Source organism: Calliphora vicina, chromosome 1 (genome assembly GCF_958450345.1).
Source record: "Calliphora vicina chromosome 1, idCalVici1.1, whole genome shotgun sequence".
NCBI lineage: Eukaryota > Metazoa > Arthropoda > Insecta > Diptera > Calliphoridae > Calliphora > Calliphora vicina.
Window position 1 is genome coordinate 94808022 of NC_088780.1, and position 24067 is coordinate 94832088.

Here is a 24067-nt window from a genome sequence, read left to right on the forward strand (position 1 = left end):
TCACAAGGCAGAGGTTCATTTAGCAAGAGAATAACAATTTAAATCAAAAAAAAAATTACCAAAATGTTTAAATATAAAAATTATTGTTATAAATTAAACAAATTAAATTTAATAAAACATACAGATTTACAACACATAAATACGAATATAAAACCGCAATTCAATGTAAGTATGTAACATTCAATAAAATGTATAACAATTTATTAATTTATAATACTGTATTTTGTTTATTATTAAGCTGTTGAGATTTCGATCTAGTATATCAACCATAAATGATCAAGTCGACATCAAATCGGCATTAAACACCGAATGGCAGACGGCAAAACCTTTCGAAGAGATTCCCACTATAAGCACATTTGCATTGATAAGAAATTTCTTGCCCGGTGGTAAATATTGTAAATTAGATTCGACACAATTTTTAATGGCCCTAAAAGAGGATTTGGGCAGTTTCTGCAAATTACCGGGTTCCTTTGGTCAAACGGACATTATATTTACACACAATGTTCAGGATTTTGAAACACTTCTACGTAACGAGGGAATTTGGCCTAAAAGAGTCGGCTTGGAGGCTTTGAATTATCATCGCAGTGTTTATAGAGCCGATTTTTTTCAGGGAACTGAAGGACTCTTGGCAACGTAAGTTGAAAAAATTGAGCTTGAAATTGAATAATGTTTCATTTGTGGTGTAGGCATGGCGAAAAATGGGGCACGTTTAGATCGGCGGTAAATCCAGTACTAATGCAACCCAAAAATGTTAGATTGTACTTGGGGAAAATGTCACAGGTTAATAAGGAATTTATAGAGAGGTAAGTAAAATAAATAATTAAATAGTTGGATTAATACATTTTTTAAGTTGTTCCTAATTTAAAAAAAATACTAAAATTTATGTTTAAAGAAAAAGTTTTATATTGAATTGTAAAACATTGATACAAAACATTGATACAAGGTCGACTATCTCATTTATTTAATGTTGTATTCTCTTCAAATACACTCGTACACCACAGTGATGCGATTTGTGTGACGTCACAAGTGTGACGTGGTTGGTACTATTACGTTTTGAGTGGCTCAATGACACAGTCCATACTATTTTGGCACTTTTTGTACTTTTCAAAACAAATCAAAATAAAAATAGTTTTAAGCATTAATTTCGGAAATGGATATTAGCTCTGTTCAATAACTAAAAGTTGTTACTAGTTAGTAACAATTGTTACTGGAAAAGCGTTCATTAACTCAAAAAACTAGCAAGCAGACAGTGTTCTCTCGTTGCAAACTATTACAAGTTCTATTTTGAACTCGTAATAGTTAGCAGCTTATATTTCACGTTTCATGTTTTGTGTTATTGTTTATACATTTACAATTTTATTTTTGTGGTGAAAAAATGTAAAAAAAAAGAATTTTCAATAAAATTGAAGAAAATGTGAGTATTTATCAGAGACCAAAAATAACTGTTATTAAATTTTTTGAGACTGAAAAAGTTAGGCATAAATCAATGAATAATTTTAATGTTTTCAAATAAGAGTTATTCATAATAAATATTTTTTTTCGTTGCTCATAACTTTTATCTTCGATTTATATTTTTTTACGTTGCTCATAACTTTTATTTTTGATTTTTATGTTATTAAGTTGCCTAATAAAAGATATTCTAAAGAATATATTTTTTTCGTTGCTCATAACTCAAAAGAAGTTTCTTTCGCCACCTTGGTTGCATTTTATTAGTACATACATTGAATTTAACCTTTAAAGTCGCAAAAAATATGCTTGGTATGAGATTGATGTTTTTTATTGTGTGTTTTTTAATTATGAAGAATTTTGTTTCACAATCAATGTTTTAGCAAACGCATTGTCCGCCAAGTTGCAAATTTTCTCAGTCAACAAAATATGCAAAGCAGAAAATGCTCTTTCATCAGAAAGCCGTTTAGCCGGAAGTGCATAGACAATATGAACTAATTTATTTAAAAATTGCAAAAGTATCCTTTTTCTCTTCCTAATATTGCAACAAATCGGCTTCTACGTCCAGTCTCATAGGTTTAAAGTTCTCTATTTCAGCTATAGCTGCTAATAACTCTCGCGATGTATTGCCTTTGTCATCTTCTGAAGATAAATCCACTTCAATTGCTCGTCTTCTACATTTTTTAGAATCACAGCCTTGTTTTTTAAAATATTTGATAATGTGCTGGGAAGAATTCCAAACTGCCTAGCCACATTTTTTTTAATCCTTCTTCAACTTTATTAATAATTAATCATTTTTTTCAAGAGAAATGCACCGGCAACTGATGTCAAAATTGTTATTGATGTGGCTCTCTTCTTTTTTTGTTCTTATTTTCCTCTTTAGGGAATCCCCTCATTATATGTGCCATCTTTCTCGGTACACAGAGTTGTTAGTATGCGTAACAGAAAATTGTTTGAAAAATTCATTGTATGGAGACAAAAACGCAAGTGAGTCAAATATTACACCTGCAAAATTGCTTCATTGTATAGAAAACTTCATTGTATGGAAATTCATTATAAGGAGATCAAAAACAATGAAATTGGAACGGAAAAAGTTGTGTGTTTGAAATCAATTCATAATAGGGAGAGCTTCATTGTATATAAGTTCACTATAGAGAAGTTCGACTGTATATGTCAGATATTATTATCTTTTCTAAATAATTAATTTTCAACTGCTATTTCGGTGAAAATGGACAGCAAAAAACAAGTACATTCGTGAAAAAATAATTAAAACTTTTCAAAAAATCCATCGTCACCCTGTTTCAAAAGCCATTAAACAAACACAGTGGGGCAGAATCAATATTGTTTGGAAATAAATCTGATATTTATAAACTGCTTTCCGATCGGGATATTCGAGGAGTATTCGAGTTTAATTTATTAAAATGGGACCTATAAAAGGTACCATCGACATGTAAAATTTTAAAACACGTGCAATTTGTTTTGTTTATCATCCGATTTTAAAGGTTTTTATATTTTGGCAAAGCGCTCGGCTAGTTATTGAAAAAATATGTATGCATGTGCTATTTATCTCTTATAGTTTCCGAGTTATAGGCATTTCAAAAATGAAATTTTAAAATTTTGCCATACCTTGGTACACTGTTTTAATGGACTGAATGGACTCGAATTTTCGTTTGTTTATTAGACAATAAAATTACCAATAATAGACAAAAGATTTCAGGGCAATATCAATTATAGATCCAAAGATAAACGATTTTCAATTTAACAAGTAAGAGAGCTATATTCGGCTGTGCCGAATCTTATATACCCTTCAACAAATTATACTTCAAAATACAAATTTCAAATATTTTTAGGTAAACAAAATTTATTTTTTTTTTCCAAAGTTGTTTTTTCATTTTATGTAAATTTTTTTTTCCAATTATTCAGGGCACACTTAGAAAGGTGACTGCATCACTACAACAATGCAAAAACAACAGGTACTTTGTTTTTGTTAAAAAGTAGGTGAACTGTCAAAGTTGCCTGTTGTTGCTTTTGGGTTTGTTGTATTTTTCGCCACTACAACCACAAGTGAATTGACAATTCAAACTGAATAAAAAAAATAATCAGCTGTTTCATCGCAGGCACCTTTTTAAGTGTGCCCTGGAATTATTTTAATTTTTTGTTTTTTAAATTTAAGATTTTTTTTTTGTTTTTTATTTTAAATTTAAAAAAAAAAAATTTTTGTTGAAAAAAAAAATTTGGGTTCAAAAATATTTTTTCCGATTTTGACCCATTGTAGGTCCAACTTACTATGGTCTTACATATGTCGTTGCAGAGGTCTTTGAAATATCTATCATTAGATAGCCATATTATCTATATTAATGACTTAGTATTCCAGATATAGGTAAAATATAGGTCAAAAATCGAGGTTGTCCTGGTTTTTTCCTCATATCTCAGCCATTTGTGAACCGATTTTGCTGATTTTAAATAGGAAACTTCTCGAAAGCATGTCTGACAGAATTATTGAAGATTTGGATCTCGAAGATATCTGCGGTCTTCAGAAAATTGATTTCAACAGACAGACGGACATGGCTTAATCGACTCCGCTATCTATAAGGATGCGCAATATATATACTTTGTAGGGTCGGAAAATTATATTGTGGAAATTACAAACGGAATGACAAACATACATATACGCTTCTCACGAAGGTGAAGTGTAGAAAAATTCAAAAAAGTAAATTTTTGCTGTTTTTTTGGGCGAAAAGGTGATTTAACGGTTTTTTTGTTTCTTTAAGAACATGTATAACAATTTTATGTTTTTCTGTAAGGTAGCTTTTATGTTTTTCTGTAAGTTATCTTTACGCAGAAGATTTTAGTATAAAAAATATGTCGAATTTTTCGAATATCCGCCCCTACGCCCTTATGAATTTGACGTATTTTTCAAATCCCACAGCTGGGATCACACAAAACTGAAAGCAGATTTGGAAACCTTGATGTGTTCCCTATTTATTCACAAGGTATTTTCCCAGACCCGAAACAAATTTGGACCCTATGGGTAAAATTTTAAAAAATTACATTTTTGGGATTTTCTCTCCAATTTTTAGGAATTGTGAGATTCCCTTTGACCTTTAGACAAGTTTTTTTCACTCTGTTATTTAGAATAACAAATTAAAAATACGCTGAAAATTGCATTGAGTTTTGTTAATAAATAAAGATTTTATTGCATATTTATTGAGTTTCTAAAATTTGTATAAAAATTTTAGAAACTCAGCCCTACCAATACTTTAGGTAGGTACTTTAAAATATCAATAATCGATATTCGTGAGTGATTTTCGGAAGTGGGCCTTATATGGGAGCTATGACCAATTATGGACCATGAAATTAGGTCGTGTGATTTATGTCTATATGAAAGTTATTTATTTTGAATTTTGTGTGTATAGCAACAATTTTAAGTGATTTGTGCATGTTAAAAGTGATTTTCGGAAGCGGGTCTATATGCGAGCTATGAGTAATTATGGACCGATCGTAACAAAATTTGGTGACATGAATTTTGTATATATAAAAGTTATTTGGAGCGAATTTTGTGTAGATACATGTGTAAATTTAACATTTATGACCGATAAAGTCCAATTTCGGGAGTACATTTGTATGGGGGCTAGGTGAAATAATGGACCAATTTTAGCTAGTTTCAATAGGCTTCGTCCTTGTACCAAATTTTATGCAAATATCTTCAAAATTGCTAGGTGTACTCTGCGCACTAGGTTTACATGGACAGCCAGTCAGACGGACGGACGGACATCGCTTAATCGACTCAGAAAGTGATTCTAAGTCGATCGGATCAGCAAATAAGATGCTGGGGGCCACAGCATTTTCTTTGCGTAATCTCTTCGAAAACGTCAATATTGAAATTTAGGCTACTGTCAGTAATATTTACTGCTTAGAAACAGATTTTTTTTTATAAATAAGGATGGCGAAAAGGATTTTTTATGGGATACTGAGTTAGAAAAAATACTCAGTACAAGTTCAGAAAGTGATGAAGAATGTGAAGATTACAGTTTTGATGAGGAACTTCCAGACAACATCGAAAAAATTCTTAAAATCCAGCACTATTGTCTGACATGGATAGAGAGAATAAAAGTCGTGTCGGACATATGTGTCCGACGTGGCGTAAACCGCATAGTGCAGTGTCACACATATGTGTCCGACATGGCAGTCAATGTGTTAAACTAATACTTTGGGCGTTACAAACTTATGCACAAACGCATTATACTCTCCCCACTATGGTGGTGTAGGGTATAAAAAACCTTAAAAATAAAAGTTGAGAAAAAGTAAAAAATTAAATTTGGAAAAGTTTCCATTGTATGCCAACCACTGTATTTTAAATTCATGACATAATAATGTGTTTCTTGATAATAAGTATTTATATGACAACACCTGCGTCAAAACATACATATATAAAAAGGTAGCTGATTGAAACAGGTAAAATCTTGTTACAGGTAGTGCAGACTATATTTTGTTTATATTTGCATTTAGTTCTTAAGATTTTTTTTATGTATGTTAATAAATTTAGTCACTTACAATCACTTAACATTACAAGTTGTTATATTTCATAAAAACAGATTTAAAAAAAATCAAAATCTTACTGAATTCCATTTGAAATATCTCTCACAAAAGTTGTGCTCTCTAGTTGTTACATTAAAAAAAATAAACGGAAGGAAGTGAATAATTTTAATTCAGAATTTGTATTCATAAAAGGCAAAATATCAAGATTCGATTATTTACATACGTCAGATAAAATTAAGTTAACAAAAAAATACGATTGATTAATTTAGACAAAAAATATTTTGTATATTTATGCGATAATAAACAGCCTCAGTACGAATTTGTTTCCACAAACAAGCGGTTGATAAAATACAATTTAACTAAAATGTTTACTTTAAATAATTTACACATCGCAAATTTTAAATATTTCCACAAAAATATATCTGAATTCAATGTGAGTAAATTAAGAATTTATAACTTTCTATGATAAAGTGAACTACTTTTTCTTAATCATTATTTAGCTGCTCAGATTTAGTTGTAGTTTAAGAAGTGCCACTACAAATGAGCCACATGACATCAAATGGCAAGAGGCCAAACCCTTTGAAGAGATTCCCACAATCAGTAAATTTGCATTGATTAGAAATTTCTTGCCGGGTGGAAAATATCGTAAATTAGATTCCAAGCAATTTCTACTTGCTTTTAAAAAAGAATTGGGTAGTAGTATTTGCAAATTACCAGGTTTGTTTGGTCAACCGGATCTTATTTTCACCCACAATATTGAGGACTTTGAAAACATTCTACGCAACGAAGGCTTGTGGCCCAAAAGACCAGGTTTATTGACCATAAATTATCATCGTCGCGTACATAGAGCGGATTTTTTTCAAGGTGTATTGGGACTTTTGGCAACGTAAGAATAATATTGCTATGATATGTTTTCGGAATTATTTGTAAGATTTTAAATTTAAAATTTTCGTTTAAACTTATGTAGACATGGTGAACAGTGGGGTAAATTAAGATCGGTGGTAAATCCTGTATTAGCGCAACCTAAAAATATAAAAATGTATTTAAGTAAAATGTCACTGGTTAATATGGAGTTCATAGAAAGGTGAGTAATTAATGAATATTAAATGGTTCAATTTTGAAAGATTCTTATTTAAAATTAAACGAACAAGATATATGTATATTATGGAGACTAATAGATTTAACATTGTCAATATTATTAATAACAAGTAAGAGAGATATATTCGGCTGTGCCGAATCTTATATACCCTTCACCAAATTATACTTCAAAATAAAATTTTTAAATATTTTTAGGTAAACAAAATTTCTTTTTCCAAAGTAGTTTTTAAATTTTTTTGAAAAAAAAAATTTCTAATTGTTATTTTAAATTTAAATTTTTTTTTAATTTTAAAATTTTTATTTTTTTTAAATTTAAAATTTTTTTTCTTCTTTTTTAAATTTTCTTTTTTTTGTGAAAAATAAATTCGGGTTAAAAAATATTTTTTCCGATTTTGACTTCTGGTCTTACTATGGTCTTATATACGTCGTTGCTATCTATCATTAGATATCCATATTGTCTTAGTAATCCAGATATAGTTCAAAAATAGGTCAAAAATCGAGGTTTTCCTGGTTTTTTCCTCATATCTCAGCCATTTGTGGACAGATTTTGCAGATTTTAAATAGGAAAATTCTCGAAAGCATGTCTAACAGAAATATTGAAGATTTGGATCCCGAAGATATCTGGGGTCTTCAGAAAATTGATTTCAACAGACAGACAGGCGGACATGGCTTAATCGACTCCGCTATCTATAAGGATCCAGAATATATATACTTTATAGGGTCGGAAAATTATATTGTGGAAATTACAAACGGATTGACAAAATTATATATACCCCTTCTCACGATGGTGAAGGGTATAAAAATCAATATTCAGAATCCTGAGATAAGTAAAGGGCCTATGTAGGTAACAGAGCTGTAAATGAATGATTCATATCTGGGGCCAAATTACCGCTAATTTAAAATTTATCGTAATTTTCTTATTTGAGATTATGGCATATCGAGCAAGAATTTTAGTACATTTTATCATAATTTCGATATCGAAATCATTTTTCGATACGATAGTTCATTCGATCACGAATGCGATAATTTGGCCCCAGATATGAATCATTCATTTACAGCTCTGCTACCTACATAGGCAAAATATGAATTCAATTAAAACTAGAATGAATTTAAAATTCTTGAATTCATTAATTTAATGAAAACAATGGTTTGAATTAAAATATGAATGAATTCATGATGAATTAACAATTCATGAATGCATTCACTCTAACCATTGAAAGATTCATTCAAATATGAATCATTATTTACGGATCATTACTTTCAGCTCACTTGGGTCCATTTAACTGATACCTTTGTGTTAAGTGTAATAATAGGGAAAATAAAGGGATAAAGAATTATCTTTTCTTCAAAGAAAGAGTAATGTGAAAAGTAGTCGGATAAAGGGCAGAGATATAAAGAGAGAAATCAGTTGCTCATAATAAAGAAATGTATCCATTCCAGATAAATTTTCGAGAAACTCCCGAATATTCTTCTTTTCATAAAAATGTGTCATTTCATTCCAGTTTAAACATCGAAAAATAAGTAAAACAAGTAAGAAAGTATGGTCGGTTAAGCCCGACTATATAATACCCTACACTAAGTAAATGAGCAAAATCATTTTTCTTTTAAAATTTCAATAATTTATTTTCGTGAATAATTTTCGGAAGAGTGCATTATATGGGAGCTATGACTAATTATGGACCGATCGTTATAAAATTAGGCTGTGTTATTTATGTCTACATTAAAGTTATTTGTGTTGAATTGTATGTTTATACCAACATTTTTAAGAGATTTTTGCTCGTTAAAGTGATTTTCGGAAGCGGGCCTTATATGGAAGCTATGACTAATTATGGACCGATCATCATAAAATTTGGTGACATGATTTCCGTATATATAAAACTTATTTAGAGAGAAATTTGTGTAGATACCTATATGAATTAAACAATTATCACGAATAAAGTCCAATTTCGGGAGGATATTTGTATGGGGGCTACGTGAAATTATGAACCGATTTCAACGATTTTCCAAATTTTATCGAAATATCTTCAAAATTGCGACCTGTACTCTGCGCACAAGGTTTACATGGACAGCCAGCCGACCAGCCAGCCAGCCTGCCAGACGGACGGATGGACATCTTTTAATCGACTCAGAAAGTGATTCTAAGTCGATCAGTATACTTTAAAGTGGTGTTAGATTAATATTTTTGGGCGTTACAAACATCTGCACAATAATACCCTCCCCACTATGCTGGTGTAGGGTATAAAAATTTTAGCTACTATGTTGCTTAGCTGCGATGTTTTTATCGCAGTAAATGTGAAATTAAAATCTTGCTCAGAACTATGTCGATTCATTTATCCATTCAGATTGTGCTTCTTTAAAGAGAGCCTTGTCGATGCTCAGTTTTCAGACTCCCGATTGCTGAATGTCTCGCCTTTAGTTTCAAGAATGTCTGACAACTCAAAAGTGGGTAAATATTCGAAATCAATTTTTTTTTAAACAAACACAAACTGCGAAGCGTTTTGCTTGTCTGCAGTTACACCCAGAGTCTCTGGCGGGAATCGAACCCGCAACCCTTAGATTAATAGTTCAGCACACTATCGACTGGTCTATCGGGGCACCCTCTTCAAGTTTGATCCTCAGCTCCTCAATGTATACTCTACTTCCGACTCGCTTTCTCCTCCTAGAGACATACGTTAATAAGTCCAGCTTTCACAGTGAGGAGAAGAATTTCTCAACAGATGCCGAGATCGATAGTAACAGGCCTAAATGTTGTACAGATCTTATAAAAAAAATACTTTAAAGATTGTCCAAATGCATCTATTCAAATCCAAGTTAAAAACCAACTTTTTTACTAAAAAATTGGTTGGAACAAAATGTACAAAAAGCACACAGAGTAAACAGATTCGTGATAGCAACCGAATTTGTTGTCAATCGTATGATTCGGTTGCACACATAGAATTTTTCAGTTCTAACAACAGAAAGTCAGTTGATAAAGAAGAATTTTAGTTGAGGAAACCAAACTTTAGTTACCCCTTACAAAATATTGTAGTCACAACTGTAAAATTCGGTCACTAAGATAGAATCATTCGATTGGCAACAAATTCGGTTGCTATCACGAATCTGTTTTCTCTGTGCAAATATTTCTAAGCTGTGGGCACATTCGAAAACAATTGTTTGGAATCAGATTGAAAACAATATTACAAATTATTTCACTGTCACATTAAAATTTATCCAAAAACACTTACTTTCTCTTCCAGAATTCGTCAAATACGTGATCCAAGCACTTTGGAAGTCCCCAATACTTTTGAAGAAGAAATAAATCGCTGGACTTTAGAATCCGTTTCCGTAGTTGCTCTAGACAAACAATTGGGTTTGATTACTACAAATCGCAACAATCCAATGGCCAAACGAATGTTTGACACTTTAAACGAATTTGTTTCACTTTCGTTGGACATTGAATTGAAACCCTCAATATGGAGATATTACAAAACGCAAACCTTTAAAAAACTAATGACTTCTTTGGATACTTTATTGGAGATAACCACTACTTATATAAATGAGGCCATTGAACGCTTGGAACAGGAGCGACAAAATGGTGCACAGGAAAAAGCCGAACACGAAAAAAGCGTTTTGGAGAAACTCTTAAAAATTGATAACAAAATAGCTACGGTCATGGCCATGGATATGTTTATGGCGGGTGTGGATACGGTATGTATTTGTGGATAATTAATAGGAAATTATTTAAATTTTTAATCTTTTTCTAGAGCACTTCAACTTTTACTGGTCTGTTGTTAGCAATGGCCCAGAATCCGGACAAACAGGCCAAATTGCGCGAAGAAGTTATGACAATTTTACCCCACAAAGATTCTGATTTTACAGAAGAGGCGTGCAAAAATATGCCTTATTTAAGAGCTTGCATTAAGGAAGCCTTGCGTGTTTATCCCTTAACTGTAGGCAATGCCCGTTCACCAGCCAAAGATGTGGTACTAAGTGGTTATAGAGTGCCCAAAGATACCCGCGTTACCATGGTTTCTATATCTCTGTTACGCGATGAAAATCACTTCCCCAGAGCTAATGAATATTTACCCGAACGTTGGTTGAGGATACAAAAGGATTCGAATGAAAATCACTCTACTGCTATGCCTTCCCTAAGGCCCAGCTGTCCATTTGTTTATTTGCCCTTCGGTTTTGGTCCACGCACTTGTATTGGTCGTCGTATAGTTGAAATGGAACTGGAATTGGGTATTGCTCGTATGGTGCGCAATTTTCATATAGAATTTAATTATCCAACTGAAAATGCATTTAAGAGTGTGTTTATGAATGTACCCAATATACCGTTGAAATTTAAATTTACTGATGTTGAAAACTGAGAAGATGTGGTGTGCAGAGTGTAAAAATTGTAAATAGAATTTAGATAAACGAAGCAAGTAGTATTAAAAAATAGTTTGTATAAAAAAACTTAAAACGTTTGTAAATCCAGACTGTCTCAATTTGAAATTTGTGGATAAGTAAGTATAAATTTGTGAATAGAAGCTTAATACACAAAATCATTGCTAATTCTGATCTCAAGGTCCAACCTTTCCTTTTATTATCTATTGTGACACTACGGTTATCATGGTCCTGCTTTGGAATAGTGAAAATTAATTTGTATTATCTTCTCGATATTGATATTTATATACGATGATGTTCTCTTCATCGTCTCTTGATAGAATGCCCATCCATCTTTTAAACGAAGGTAACCACTAGTCCGTTGTAACACTTTCATAAGCTTTTCCCCAGTCCATATTAACAATAATAGCCACATTCCTGCTATCATCTACAGGTTCCAAGATCGTTGCCATGTCACACCACTCAAATGGGATCCTGAAAATAAGTTGCTAACCTTTGTCCATCTCTTTAACGAAAGCAACTACTAGTCCACTAACCGATTGGGTGTCTTTCTGACCTCAACTCGATATACGCGGATGAAGAGTGTTTCAGAATTTTAAAATGCCTTCCCATTAACAATAATAATAGACTTCCCGGAACCATCCACATCCGAACCAAATAAGATCCTAGAAATTATTTGTTATCCTTAACTACTGTTTACTCGTGTGTGGCTCTGTGTTATTTAAATATATGTAGAATTTAAAGGATATCCCCAGCCATCATCTTTACTCGGGGTTGAGGTCCGGGCTTATTTGAAGGGGTGTGTACTAAAAGAAGTACAATTCCACTCGGAGACCCATATAATCCACTGTGATACCCTTCATAAATAGAACTAGGTGTAAAATAGATGCGAAGACAAGAAGTTAATTGGGAGGAAACGATAGAAGTAAGGTGATATAAAAAGATAGATAAAGTGAAAAGCCAGTCTAAAATTAAAGGAAATAAGTATAGACTGGGAATGTCAGAGACCTGTTATCTAAAATATCCAGCCTAATCCCCTGATACAGCCTAATGGATTACCTAATATTTCCCATGTAATCTAAGACAGTTATACATAGGATATTTTAAATAACCTCGCATATCCTACACAAGTCCAGTGCTCTCATGTCCCATTTACCAATGAAGGTTCCAAGAAGTGACCGGCTATCACTCCTACTAAAGACCTGAGACATTTTATATTAATCTATTCTGAATGCATTTGCATCCAACTTTGACCTGATAGCCCTCTTCACCCTGCAATCCGTCCTACTAAACCAGGATTGGTTTGTAGAGTACCGGAATATTTCGAATATCATTCTATAGTAGTGGCATATAGGAGGTTTAACTTTCCAGTCCCTGTCAACATATGTAGTCCAAATCCGAACCATGTCTGACCAGTTCATCTGCTACCTCATTTCCCTGTATATTACAGTGCCCAAGAACACAACACAATTTGATTGTGTAGTTCTAACAGAGCTTCTAGAGCAAGTGCACCATATGATATTTGAAAGCCATCAGTGCTGCCTAACACTCTGTGGCTTGTGCACTTCCAGATCGCTAAGATATCTGCGTGGAAGACGCTGCTTTGATCTGGCAGTCCGTATGACACTTTTATGTCCTCATCTACTATATAATATCCGGCCCCAGTGCCAGATTCTATCTTGGACCCATTAGTAAAGGCTGCACCCCCTTCATACAGTTGTCGAAATCCAACACCCTCGTCCCTACCTGGAAACACAATTGGAGGTGAAATACTGAAGTCTAAATTCGTAATCCTAAGGTCCGAAATACCAGTAGGAATACTAGCCTGACCAATTAGAACTAATTCGTTTTTACGCTTTCGTCTTAAGAAGGAAGATTCAAAGAGTGTAAGCAAGTTCCTAGCCGCCGTTATGCCAATGAAAGCACATCTCTGAATTTTACTGAGTATCTTCCTATAAACCAAGTAATAATGGGATTTGCCTGGTAGAATATAGAATTCCTACTCCTAGAATCCCTTTTAGATTTGAGTATTCTTCTTCCATGATAATTTGTTATCTAGGACGGTCACAAAATACTTGGCTGTGATTGTCGAAAGAAACTTTCCCTTGATCAGAATCAGAAGGTCGTCCGCATAGGCAACTATCTTCCTACCCTTAGATTCAAAGATCTTGAGAATATAGTCCACCGCTAGTAACCATAACAGGAGAGACAATATTACACCTTGCGGTGTACCCATGGCAATCCGTTTTCTAATCCTGTGATCCCCTAGGTTTGAGTTGATAATCCTAACTTAGTATTTACCAACGTACTACAACCTGAAATCGACTATATAGTACCTAGAACCCCAAAGACTATAAACTCTGTAAATTTATGATTTAAATCTCAATACCATGTTTAAATGGGTACGTCAAATAACAAAATTGTCGAATTTGGAACCATACCAATCCACATTAGATCCCAGAGTGCACAATACATCCCGAAAAAGTCACCGTTTGGTGTGGATTTTGGGTTGGCGGCCTCATCGCTACTTGGAGAACTTTGACTTTGAAATTTTTTGTTTTTATTTGGAATTATCTCAGAACCGATTTCGCTGAGTGTCAATAGCTAAATATCCGATAGTAATTATAGAGCAAAGTCATTCAAAGCGTGAGCACTGTGCCCTTTGTTTTTCTTGTTCTCACACTTTTACTAATAAATATTTTTAGTGAAGAACTTGAAAGTTTGTAAAATCGCTCAATAAATATCCAAGATAAGGGAGCAAATAAACATAATTGGGTAAAATTGTTTAATCAAAATTTAACTAAATTAAATTATTTTGAACTACAAATTCTGTGATTGGAGAGAGCTTTTAAATGGTCGACGTAAACAGTACTAAATCAATTTTGTCTAGTTACTGAACAAATAGTCCAGCATTTAGTTTTCATTATTTGTTGGAATTTCATACAGAACAGATAAGAATCTCAACACTTTTTCATACAAATCAACACCATTGTGATACTTTATTACAAATAAAATTTTGCAATTTATATTAATTTAGTCACAAAGCAACCTTCCTTTGTTAAGTTTCACAAACAAAATAATGACGGGAAAGATATTATTAGGCCACCAGAAATGGCATAAACTAGCATTAAACCAGACCATTTCGAAAACATTCCAAGTAAGTTCAATAGAAAAATATTAATTTAAATAATTTTTAAGTAAAAATAAAAAAAAATAAAAAATTCAGTTCCGATTGCAGTCCACTGAGACAATAGCAGCAACAACTCAAACAAATAGCTTCAAACAAGAATGGGAAAATGCTCGACCTTTTGAAGAGATTCCTACACAAAAGAAAATCACGGGCTTGTTCAACTTTCTACCCGGTGGTAAATATTACAAATTGGATCCCACTAAACTAATGCTGGCCCTTAAAAGGGACATGGGCAATATAACGAGATTTCATGGATTTTTTGGACGAAAAGATGTGGTAATTACACACAATGTGGAGGATTTTATTGCAGTTCTACGTAATGAAGGAATTTGGCCTACAAGACCGGGCTTGGATGCCCTGCAGTATCATAGACATGTATATAGAGCTGATTTCTTTAAAGGTGTGGAAGGGATTATATCAACGTAAGCTTTTAAAATTAGTATCAAATCTGTATAATATGGCATTTTCTGATTTTTTTTAGGGAAGGTGAGAAGTGGGCTACTTTCAGATCGGCTGTAAATCCAGTGTTGATGCATCCCAAGAATGTTCGTTTGTATATGCACAAAATGTCTCAAGTTAATAAGGAATTTGTGGAAAGGTGAGAAGAAATTTGAAATAAAGCAATATTTTTAATATGAGAAATTATGAATCTAGATAATAATCCTCAAAAATGTTAGCTCTAGCCCATTTAATTATATGATTTCTTTCCATTCCTCTTAGAATCCAGCAAATACGCGATCCTAAAACTCTTGAAGTTCCCGCCAGCTTCGAAGATGAAATGAATCGTTGGACTCTAGAATCTATTTCTGTTGTGGCCTTGGACAAACAATTGGGTTTGCTCAACAAAAATCGTGGAGATCCCTTGGCCAAAGAACTATTCCAGGCTATAACTGGCTTCTTTAAATATGGCATGGAAGTAGAATACAGTCTCCCCTTATGGAAACTTTATAAAACAAAATCATTTAAAAATCTAATGGAAAGTTTAGATGCAATTATGTTTACAACCTCAGCGTATGTCAATGAAGCCATAGGACTTTTAGAACAGGAAATTCAGAAGGGGGCAGCAGAAAAGCCAGAACAAGATAAAAGTGTTTTGGAAAAACTGGTTAAAATTGATAAGAGAATAGCTACTGTGATGGCCATGGATATGTTAATGGCAGGAGTGGATACGGTAAGTTTGCTTAATTTAAACTTTCTAAACAATTTAATACATAATTTCCATTTGCATAGACTTCCTCCACATTCACGGGCATGCTTTTGTGTTTAGCCAAAAATCCCGATAAACAGGCCAAACTAAGAGATGAAATTATGACAATTTTACCTAACAAAGATTCGGAATTTACTGAAGAGTCCATGAAAAATGTGCCCTATTTAAGGGCCTGCATTAAGGAATCGTTACGCATGTATCCAATTACTATTGGCAATACTCGAGTGCCAGCCAATGATGTGGTCTTAAGTGGCTACAGGGTGCCCAAGGGAACCCAAGTCTCCATGGTTTTTACTGCTTTAGTAGACGATGATAAATATTTTCCCCGTGCCAAAGAATTTTTGCCCGAGAGATGGCTAAGAAGTGAACAGGATAAGGGAATTGAAAACTCCTCAGAATGTCCTCATGCCTTGAAGCCCAGCAGTCCATTTGTGTATTTGCCTTTCGGTTTTGGTCCACGTAGTTGTATTGGCCGCCGCATCGTTGAAATGGAATTGGAATTGGGCATTGCCCGTGTCATAAGAAATTTCCAGGTTGAGTACAATTACCCCACAGAAAATGCTTTCAAGAGTCTGTTAATAAATGTGCCCAATATACCGCTAACATTCAAATTCACCGATATCGAGAATTGAGCAATAAAGTTTAAGACAAAAATCTAAATTTATTATTGTTTAAATAAAGATTAAAATTTATTTTCTAAACAAATAACAATAGCTAAACATTTTATTATTTAATTATATTACACTCTAATATTTGTATTATACCGTTCAACAATAAAATACGGAAACTAAAATTCTTTCTCTTATTTTCTCTTTAAAAAAGCTATTTTATTTATTTAGAGAATTAATAAACAAATAAGCTTTTTTATTAATGGTTGATGTGACAAGTGTTTCTCTTAAAGTTCAAGTTCAATGAAACGACAAAATATCAACAAAATAAAAACTACATTGAAAATTAGTGTAAAATGTTTTGGGACTGATAGGCGGTCTTGTTGGAAATTTGATGATTTAAAAGTAATTTAACTAATTGTTAAATAATAATATATAAAGTCTACAGAGAAATACTTAAGCAAGGCAATAACTTTTGCACAGAATTCTGAAAATGTTTAAGGAAAATTCTTGAAAAGTTGCCAGCGAGAGATGAGAGATTAGACTTAATGAGTCTAAATATGGTCAAAAGTAGACGATTTTTTAATGAATTGATCTTCAGTTCCATGGAACTAGAAAGAAAAGTGGTAGAAAACTCACAATAAGCTTCAACCACTCATGTCGTAGCCAATTAAAATGGTAAAATGTTAATAGCCGGCAACTATAAAACTACTCATAATTCTCGAATGATTACTTCAGGATTATTACAGGTATTATAGAATGTCTAATCATTGGCAGGCGTCTTTGTACTTTCTTGTCAAAATTGTATTTTAATTTTTCCAATGAAAACTTTGATATTCAATAAAAGAACACTAATTCAATTTAATCTCATTGTGAAGTGAACTTATTTATAAATTTTTATTTGTTGTTTTCATGATAAGATAATTTTTTTTTAAAATTATCAATTAAATAAAATTATCCATGTTAGGTGTTGAAATTATTGCAGATCATTGCATATTTCATTGCATGTACTAGAAAATGTTAATATTTATTACCAGGGCAAATTTTTCAAGCTTTTGGTTTAATTATTAAGATTTTTTCATATTTTAATACTTTTCCGTATCAACATCTGTCTGTCTGTCAGTCCGTCTGTCTGTTGAAATCAACTTTCCGAATCCCCCAAATAACTTACATACACGAATCATACATCAATATCTCCGGAATATCTTCCGGCTGAATGGCTGAGATATAAGGAAAAAACCAGGACAACCTAGATTTTTGATTACTAAGTCATTAATATAGACATTACGGATATCTTATCTTAGATATTTCAAATCGTCGTATATAAGACCATAGAAGTTGGACCTACAATGGGTCAAAATCGGAAAAAATATTTTTTAACCTGAATTTTTTTCGCTAAATATTAAAAAAAATTTAAAATTTAAAAAAAAAATTTAAATTAAAAAAAAAAATTTTAAATTTAAAAAATTTAAAAAAAAAACAATTCGAAATTTTTTTTCCAAAAAATTTAAAAAACAACCTTGGAAAAAAAATTTTGTTTACCTAAAAATATTTTAAATTTTTATTTTGAAGTATAATTTGGTGAAGGTTATATAAGATTCGGCACAGCCGAATATAGCTTTCTTACTTGTTTGGTTTACAAAATGTTTAATTTTTTTTTTTTTTCAAAATAGTACTTTGAATTTTACTTTGTAATGTCTGAGATTATACTTGGCATTAAATCGCTTAGAACCCTTAACGCAAACACTAGAACGACGGCAGAACTGTTTCTACCAATTATAGACGAAATATGGACAACAGAGAGAATTCCAAACATCTAAGAAAGGCGACTTAACAAATCGCAACAACTGGCGGGGAATTACTTTCCTAAGCATGCTGAATAAAGTCTTATCTCAAGTTATAACCAAAAGGTTATCTGACGAATTAATGCCAAATTTAAGGAAACAACAGACTGGATTTTGCCCTAACAAGTGCGTGGACTATATAAACTCATTAAGAGTAATCGTAGAGCAGTCAGTTGAATGGAGGTCTCCTCTGTACCTTATCTTTATTGATTTCGAGAAGGCATTTGACACCCTGGCCCATAACGTTATCTGGAATGCTCTCAAATGTAAACTCATCCGAGGTTGGCACTGGCGTTCGTCAATGATGGGAAACCGCGGGATCGTATGGGGGCTGAACGAAAGGTTTGAGAATCTCGCCTTCTCTATCATAGCTATACTGACATGACCGCACAACTAAGGCGTCTAACGTAGATATCAGTGAAAGCCGGGCTTAAAATCATTATAAGTAGGACCAAAGTTATGCGAATAAATTCTGGAAACTTGAATCCCTTTCTAATAAATAATGAAATATTAGAAGAAATTGAAACATTCTGTTACCTTGGAATAAGAAGAGCCACACGATCTTTTGGTCAGCTCAGCAAAGTATGGAAGAGTTTTACGAATCTTCTGGCCTCAAACCATTTCAAACAACAATCTGTGGGCTGAAACACGTCAAATACCGTTGTGTGTAGAAATACAGAGAAGAAAGTGGACCGATATTTCCAGGAAGACTATAGAATGGAACCCGCAGAAGATGCCGACCAGCACATACATGGCAAAGGCAAATTGATAGCTAGGATAGAAAAATTCATAAAAGCTGAAGTGAAGTGAAAACGTTTACGATGAACAGATCTGACTGGAAGAAGTTTGTTGAGGCCCTATGCTCCTTATAAGATCGAAGGAAATATATATACATATGTATATGTTTATTTTTTCTGCTTGCTTATTTTAAATTTGTTTGTGCATATTTAAACTCGCCCTGTTTATTACTGTCCAACTTGTAAATATTTAATCATGCATTATAAAGGTACGAGGAGTGCCGGCCCATTTTGATTAGACTAGATTTTCTACGATAAAAAAATAGCAGCAGAAATTCAATTATAACCCAACAAAAACTTGACAATGACTTGCTATTACTGAATAATATACTTTTCAAGGTCTACTGTATAGCCTCTGCATTATTTAGAAGAAGTTTAATGGTGACTTGTTTATTAACTGGTGTATAAGTAGGATGATTTATTTAAAGTTTTTTTTTTAATTTTCAATCAAACACTTAAATTAGAATTGGTATCGTAATGACAAAAAAAACAATCTATGAAATTTGCAGATATTTTTACATAATTTCACTCTAATGTTGGCCAGTTGACAGGTTCGGAACGCGAAATGCTAACCATATGATGCTAAAAGTTAACGAAAAATATTTCTCACGAAATGCTGAATAGTTTTGAGAAGTTATTGCGATGTGAGTCTCCATGATGAACTGTCAAACAATATTAAATAAAAACAAGTAAGAGTGACATATTCGGCTGTACCGAATCTTATATACCCTTCACCAAATTATACTTCAAAATTTTAAATATTTTTAGGTAACCAAAATTTTTTTTTCCAGTTGTTTTTTTAATTTTTGGAAAAAAAAATTTTCGATTTTATTTAAAATTTTTTTTTTAAATTTAAAAATTTTTTTTATGTTTTTCTAAAAAAAAAATTCGGGTTAAAAATTTTTTTTTCCGATTTTGACCCATTGTAGGTCCAACTTACTATGGTCTTATATACGTCGTTGCAAATGTCTTTGAAATATCTATCATTAGATATCCATATTGTCTATATTAATGTCTTAGTAATCCAGATATATGTAGGTCAAAATTTTTTCCTCATATCTCAGGCATTTGTGGACCGATTTTGCTGATTTTAAATAACAAACTTCTCGAAAGCATGTCTGACAGAATTATTAAAGATTTGGATCCCGAAGATATCTGGGGTCTTCAGAAAATTGATTTCAACAGACAGACAGACAGACAGACGGACATGGCTTAATCGACTCCTCTATCTATAAGGATCCAGAATATATATACTTTATAGGGTCGGAAATGAAAAATGTAGAAATTACAAACGGAATGACAAACTTATATATACCCTTCTCACGAAGGTGAAGGGTATAACAAGTAAGAGAGATTTTCGGCTGTGGCAAATCTTATACACCCTTCACCAAATCATACTTTAAGGCAAAAATTCAAAACAATTTTTGTTGAAAAATAATTTTTCATTTCATTGTTTTTGTTAAAATTTTTGTTACCATAACAAAACATATGTAAAATTTACACTCAAAGTACATACAATTTTGTGAAAATGAGCGAATTCACTTAATTGTGAATAAATTCAAAAATAATCAATCGATTTTTATGGTTGATATCTCATTTTGTTGCTATTATATGTTGGTTTGCGATAAAGTAATAAACTTGAACAATTTCTGCCGTTTTCGATTTTTCATGATTTTTTTAAAACAAAAAAATTTGATATTTTCATGTATAAAATATATTTTTTGCTTCAATTTGTTATTATAACTCCGAAACTACTGAGCTGATTAAAACGCAATATATAAACGGATTAAAGGCTATGTAAATCTAAACTTTTCTAAGTTCATTTTAATAATATTGGACTAACCCTTTTTGAGTTATCAGAAATTATGTGGAGAAACGTCTAAAAAAAATTCAGAATTTAACAAAAAAAATTGTTAAAAAAAAACTTTTCCATAGAATTTATTTGTACTACTAGAACCATAAACATCAAAATTGTGTAGTGGTTTAAAAAGCCTCTAAAATTTTTTCGATTTTGTTGCCCTGTGTTATTTATTTTTGAATTTAATGAATTTTTTTTATTCAAAATGGTAAAAAGTTTAGAAACAATAAAGAAAAACAAATTTTAATTGATCAAAAATGTTAATAACAACAAACAAAAAGCTTCTTTTATTTTGTATATTTATATGTTTTCTCTTTTTGTTTTACTCTAGATATTCATAACAAATGAAAATGTTCTGATGCAAAAACTATTTAGCAAAAGCTTTTTAGAGATAAACGCCAGCAAGAGCGCTAAAATAGTTGTAAAACATGAATTGTTTATTAAAAATCTACAAACAAATATATTAGAAAAAGCTCTTTTTTTTAAATAAATACGCAAATATTATTAATATTTAAGGAAATTTGCACAACAGTATAAATTTGAGTGTTAGACCGACTGTTTTAGAAATTTTTTCTAGCGAAATGTTAAAATTACAAAAATGCTGCGTCACTTTAAACAACACTATCAATCTAAATGAGGCAACAGCATTTAAATTGTTATTAATAAAACAGCAAAAACAAGTACCAGCAGTGAGTATGCAAACAAAAATTAAATAAATAAAAAATTATCTACAAATAATTACAGTTACGCTTTCAATCCACGGCCCCTGCTGCTACTGCTGTAAAAACTGAAGACAATTACGAAGCCTCAGCAACTAAAGAATGGCAAAATGCTAAACCTTTCGAGGAAATTCCCACGATTAGTAGTTTTAGTTTACTCAGGAATTTTTTACCCGGCGGCAAATATGCCAATTTGGATTCTACTAAACTACTGGAAGCTTTCAGAGAAGACTTGGGTAGTGTGGCCCATTTGCCAGGTTTCTTTGGACGCGAGGGTTTTGTAATCACCCATAATGTGGACGATTTTGAAAAGGTTTTACGCAATGAAGGCATATGGCCAAATAGACCGGGTTCAGAAGCTCTACACTATCATCGTCATGTACATCGTGCTGAGTTTTTCCAAGGCGTAGAGGGTCTAATAGCAACGTAAGAATTTTAATAATATTAAACTACGTAGTATTGTTTATTTTTGAAATACTTATAGACAAGGTGAAACCTGGGGTACATTTCGTTCGGCTGTCAATCCTGTGATGATGCAACCGAAAAATGTTCGTTTGTATTTGCACAAAATGTCACAAGTCAATAAGGAATTTATAGAAAGGTAAGTAAAATAATTGAAAATGTGACATAACCGAGCACTAATATTGAATCTTTCTTTTTAGAATTCGCCAAATACGTGATCCACAAACCCTTGAAGTTCCCGCTACTTTTGAAGAAGAAATTAATCGCTGGACTTTGGAATCTGTTTCGGTTGTGGCCCTGGACAAACAACTAGGACTGATCAGAAAGAATCGCGATAATCCCATGGCCAAACAACTGTTTCAGGCTCTAAACGATTTCTTTACGTATTCGTTGGAAATTGAATTCAAACCCTCCATATGGAGATATTACAAAACACCAACTTTCAAGAAACTAATGAAAGCTTTAGACGATATTGTTGATGTCACCAGTTCGTATGTTAACGAGGCCATTGAACGTATCGAGGAGGAGCGTAAGAGTGGAGTGCCCGAAAAGCCAGAACATGAGAAGAGTGTTTTGGAGAAACTAATTAAAATCGATAAAAGAATTGCCACTGTAATGGCCATGGATATGTTAATGGCGGGAGTGGATACGGTAAATTATTTAAAAACTCTATTTTTTTATTAAGATTTTAATGGAAATTTCTCTACTTTGCAGACCAGCACAACATTTGCTGGCTTAATGTTGTGTGTGGCTAAAAATCCGGAGAAACAGGAGAAATTGCGCCAAGAGGTTTTGAAAGTTTTACCCCAAAAGGACTCCGAGTTTGATGAGAATGCCTATAAGAATATGCCCTATTTGAGAGCCTGCATTAAAGAGTCTCAACGTCTTTATCCCTTGGCCGTGGGTAATGCCCGTGTACCTGTCAAAGATGTGGTCATTAGTGGCTACAGAGTACCCAAGGGTACTCAAGTCTCTTTGTGCACCACCTCTTTGTCTCGCAATAGTGATCATTATCCTCAACCAAATGAATTTTTACCCGAACGATGGCTAAGAGCCAGTAAAGATGATGCCAAAAGTACAGAATGTCCTCATGCCCTTAAACCCAGTACTCCCTTCTTACATTTACCATTTGGCTTCGGTGCACGCAGTTGTATTGGTCGTCGTATTGTCGAAATGGAATTAGAATTGGGCATTGCTCGCATGGTGCGTAACTATCAGATCGAGTTTAATTATCCAACGGAAAATGCCTTCAAGAGTTTGTTGATTAATGTGCCTAATATACCCTTGAAATTTAAATTTACCGATTTGGGTTATTGAAAATTAATGTGAAAAAAGAGATTTTTAAGAAAATATTTACTTATATTCGTAGTTATAGAAATTGTTGTTTGTTTATATGTGAAATTGTTATTAATCTAAATAAAATAAGTATTCAAATTGTGATGGCCAAGTAATGAAAGATGTATGATTTAATGGTTCGATGTAAATAATTGTTTATTGCTGAAACTATTTAAATAACGTAAACCGATCTGCTCAGGATCAGTGAGTCGATTAAGCGATGCCCGCCCGTCCTTCTGACCGTCCTTGTAATCAAATTACAGTTCGCAATTTCAAAGATAAAAAATTTGGTACAAGCTTTTCTATTGTCCCAAGAACTGATCCTATTAAATTTGGTTAAAATCGGTACATTATTTCTCCTAGCCCCCATACGATTGCCCTATCTGAAAATAGTTAAGCTCTCATAAATACCTTATTTATATAGATATTTTGTGACGATCGGTCCATAATTAGTTATAGTTCCCTTATAAGGCCCACTTCCGAAAATCACTTTAACGAGAATAAATCTCTTAAAAATGTTGGTATTCAAAAAAAAAAAGTCAATCAAAAATCAAAAACATCAATATGTCACCTAATTTTATGGCGATTGGTCTATA

The 24067-nt window shown here is 32.6% G+C and overlaps 3 protein-coding genes across 4 annotated transcripts; all 3 read left to right on the forward strand.

Annotated features, from left to right (window-relative positions):
- Nucleotides 1-11527, forward strand: LOC135963357 (cytochrome P450 CYP12A2-like). Its single transcript, XM_065515174.1, has 5 exons — nt 1-165; nt 239-633; nt 687-803; nt 10320-10770; nt 10827-11527. The coding sequence occupies exons 1-5, from the start codon at nt 64-66 to the stop codon at nt 11430-11432; spliced, it is 1671 nt and encodes a 556-aa protein (XP_065371246.1). The 5' UTR covers nt 1-63; the 3' UTR covers nt 11433-11527.
- Nucleotides 11528-14393: 2866 nt separating this feature from the next.
- Nucleotides 14394-16641, forward strand: LOC135963354 (cytochrome P450 CYP12A2-like). Of its 2 annotated transcripts, none has more exons than XM_065515168.1 (5): nt 14394-14608; nt 14678-15063; nt 15123-15239; nt 15362-15812; nt 15872-16641. In XM_065515168.1, the coding sequence occupies exons 1-5, from the start codon at nt 14531-14533 to the stop codon at nt 16478-16480; spliced, it is 1641 nt and encodes a 546-aa protein (XP_065371240.1). In that variant the 5' UTR covers nt 14394-14530; the 3' UTR covers nt 16481-16641. The 2 variants fall into 2 exon arrangements, with proteins under 2 accessions (XP_065371240.1, XP_065371241.1); XM_065515169.1 differs by having other exon boundaries at nt 14690-15063.
- A 4817-nt stretch (nt 16642-21458) lies between these two features.
- Nucleotides 21459-23599, forward strand: LOC135963355 (cytochrome P450 CYP12A2-like). Its single transcript, XM_065515170.1, has 5 exons — nt 21459-21644; nt 21700-22100; nt 22159-22275; nt 22337-22787; nt 22851-23599. Exons 1-5 carry the CDS (start codon nt 21537-21539, stop codon nt 23451-23453), a joined length of 1680 nt encoding a protein of 559 aa, XP_065371242.1. The 5' UTR covers nt 21459-21536; the 3' UTR covers nt 23454-23599.
- Nucleotides 23600-24067: the final 468 nt, after the last annotated feature.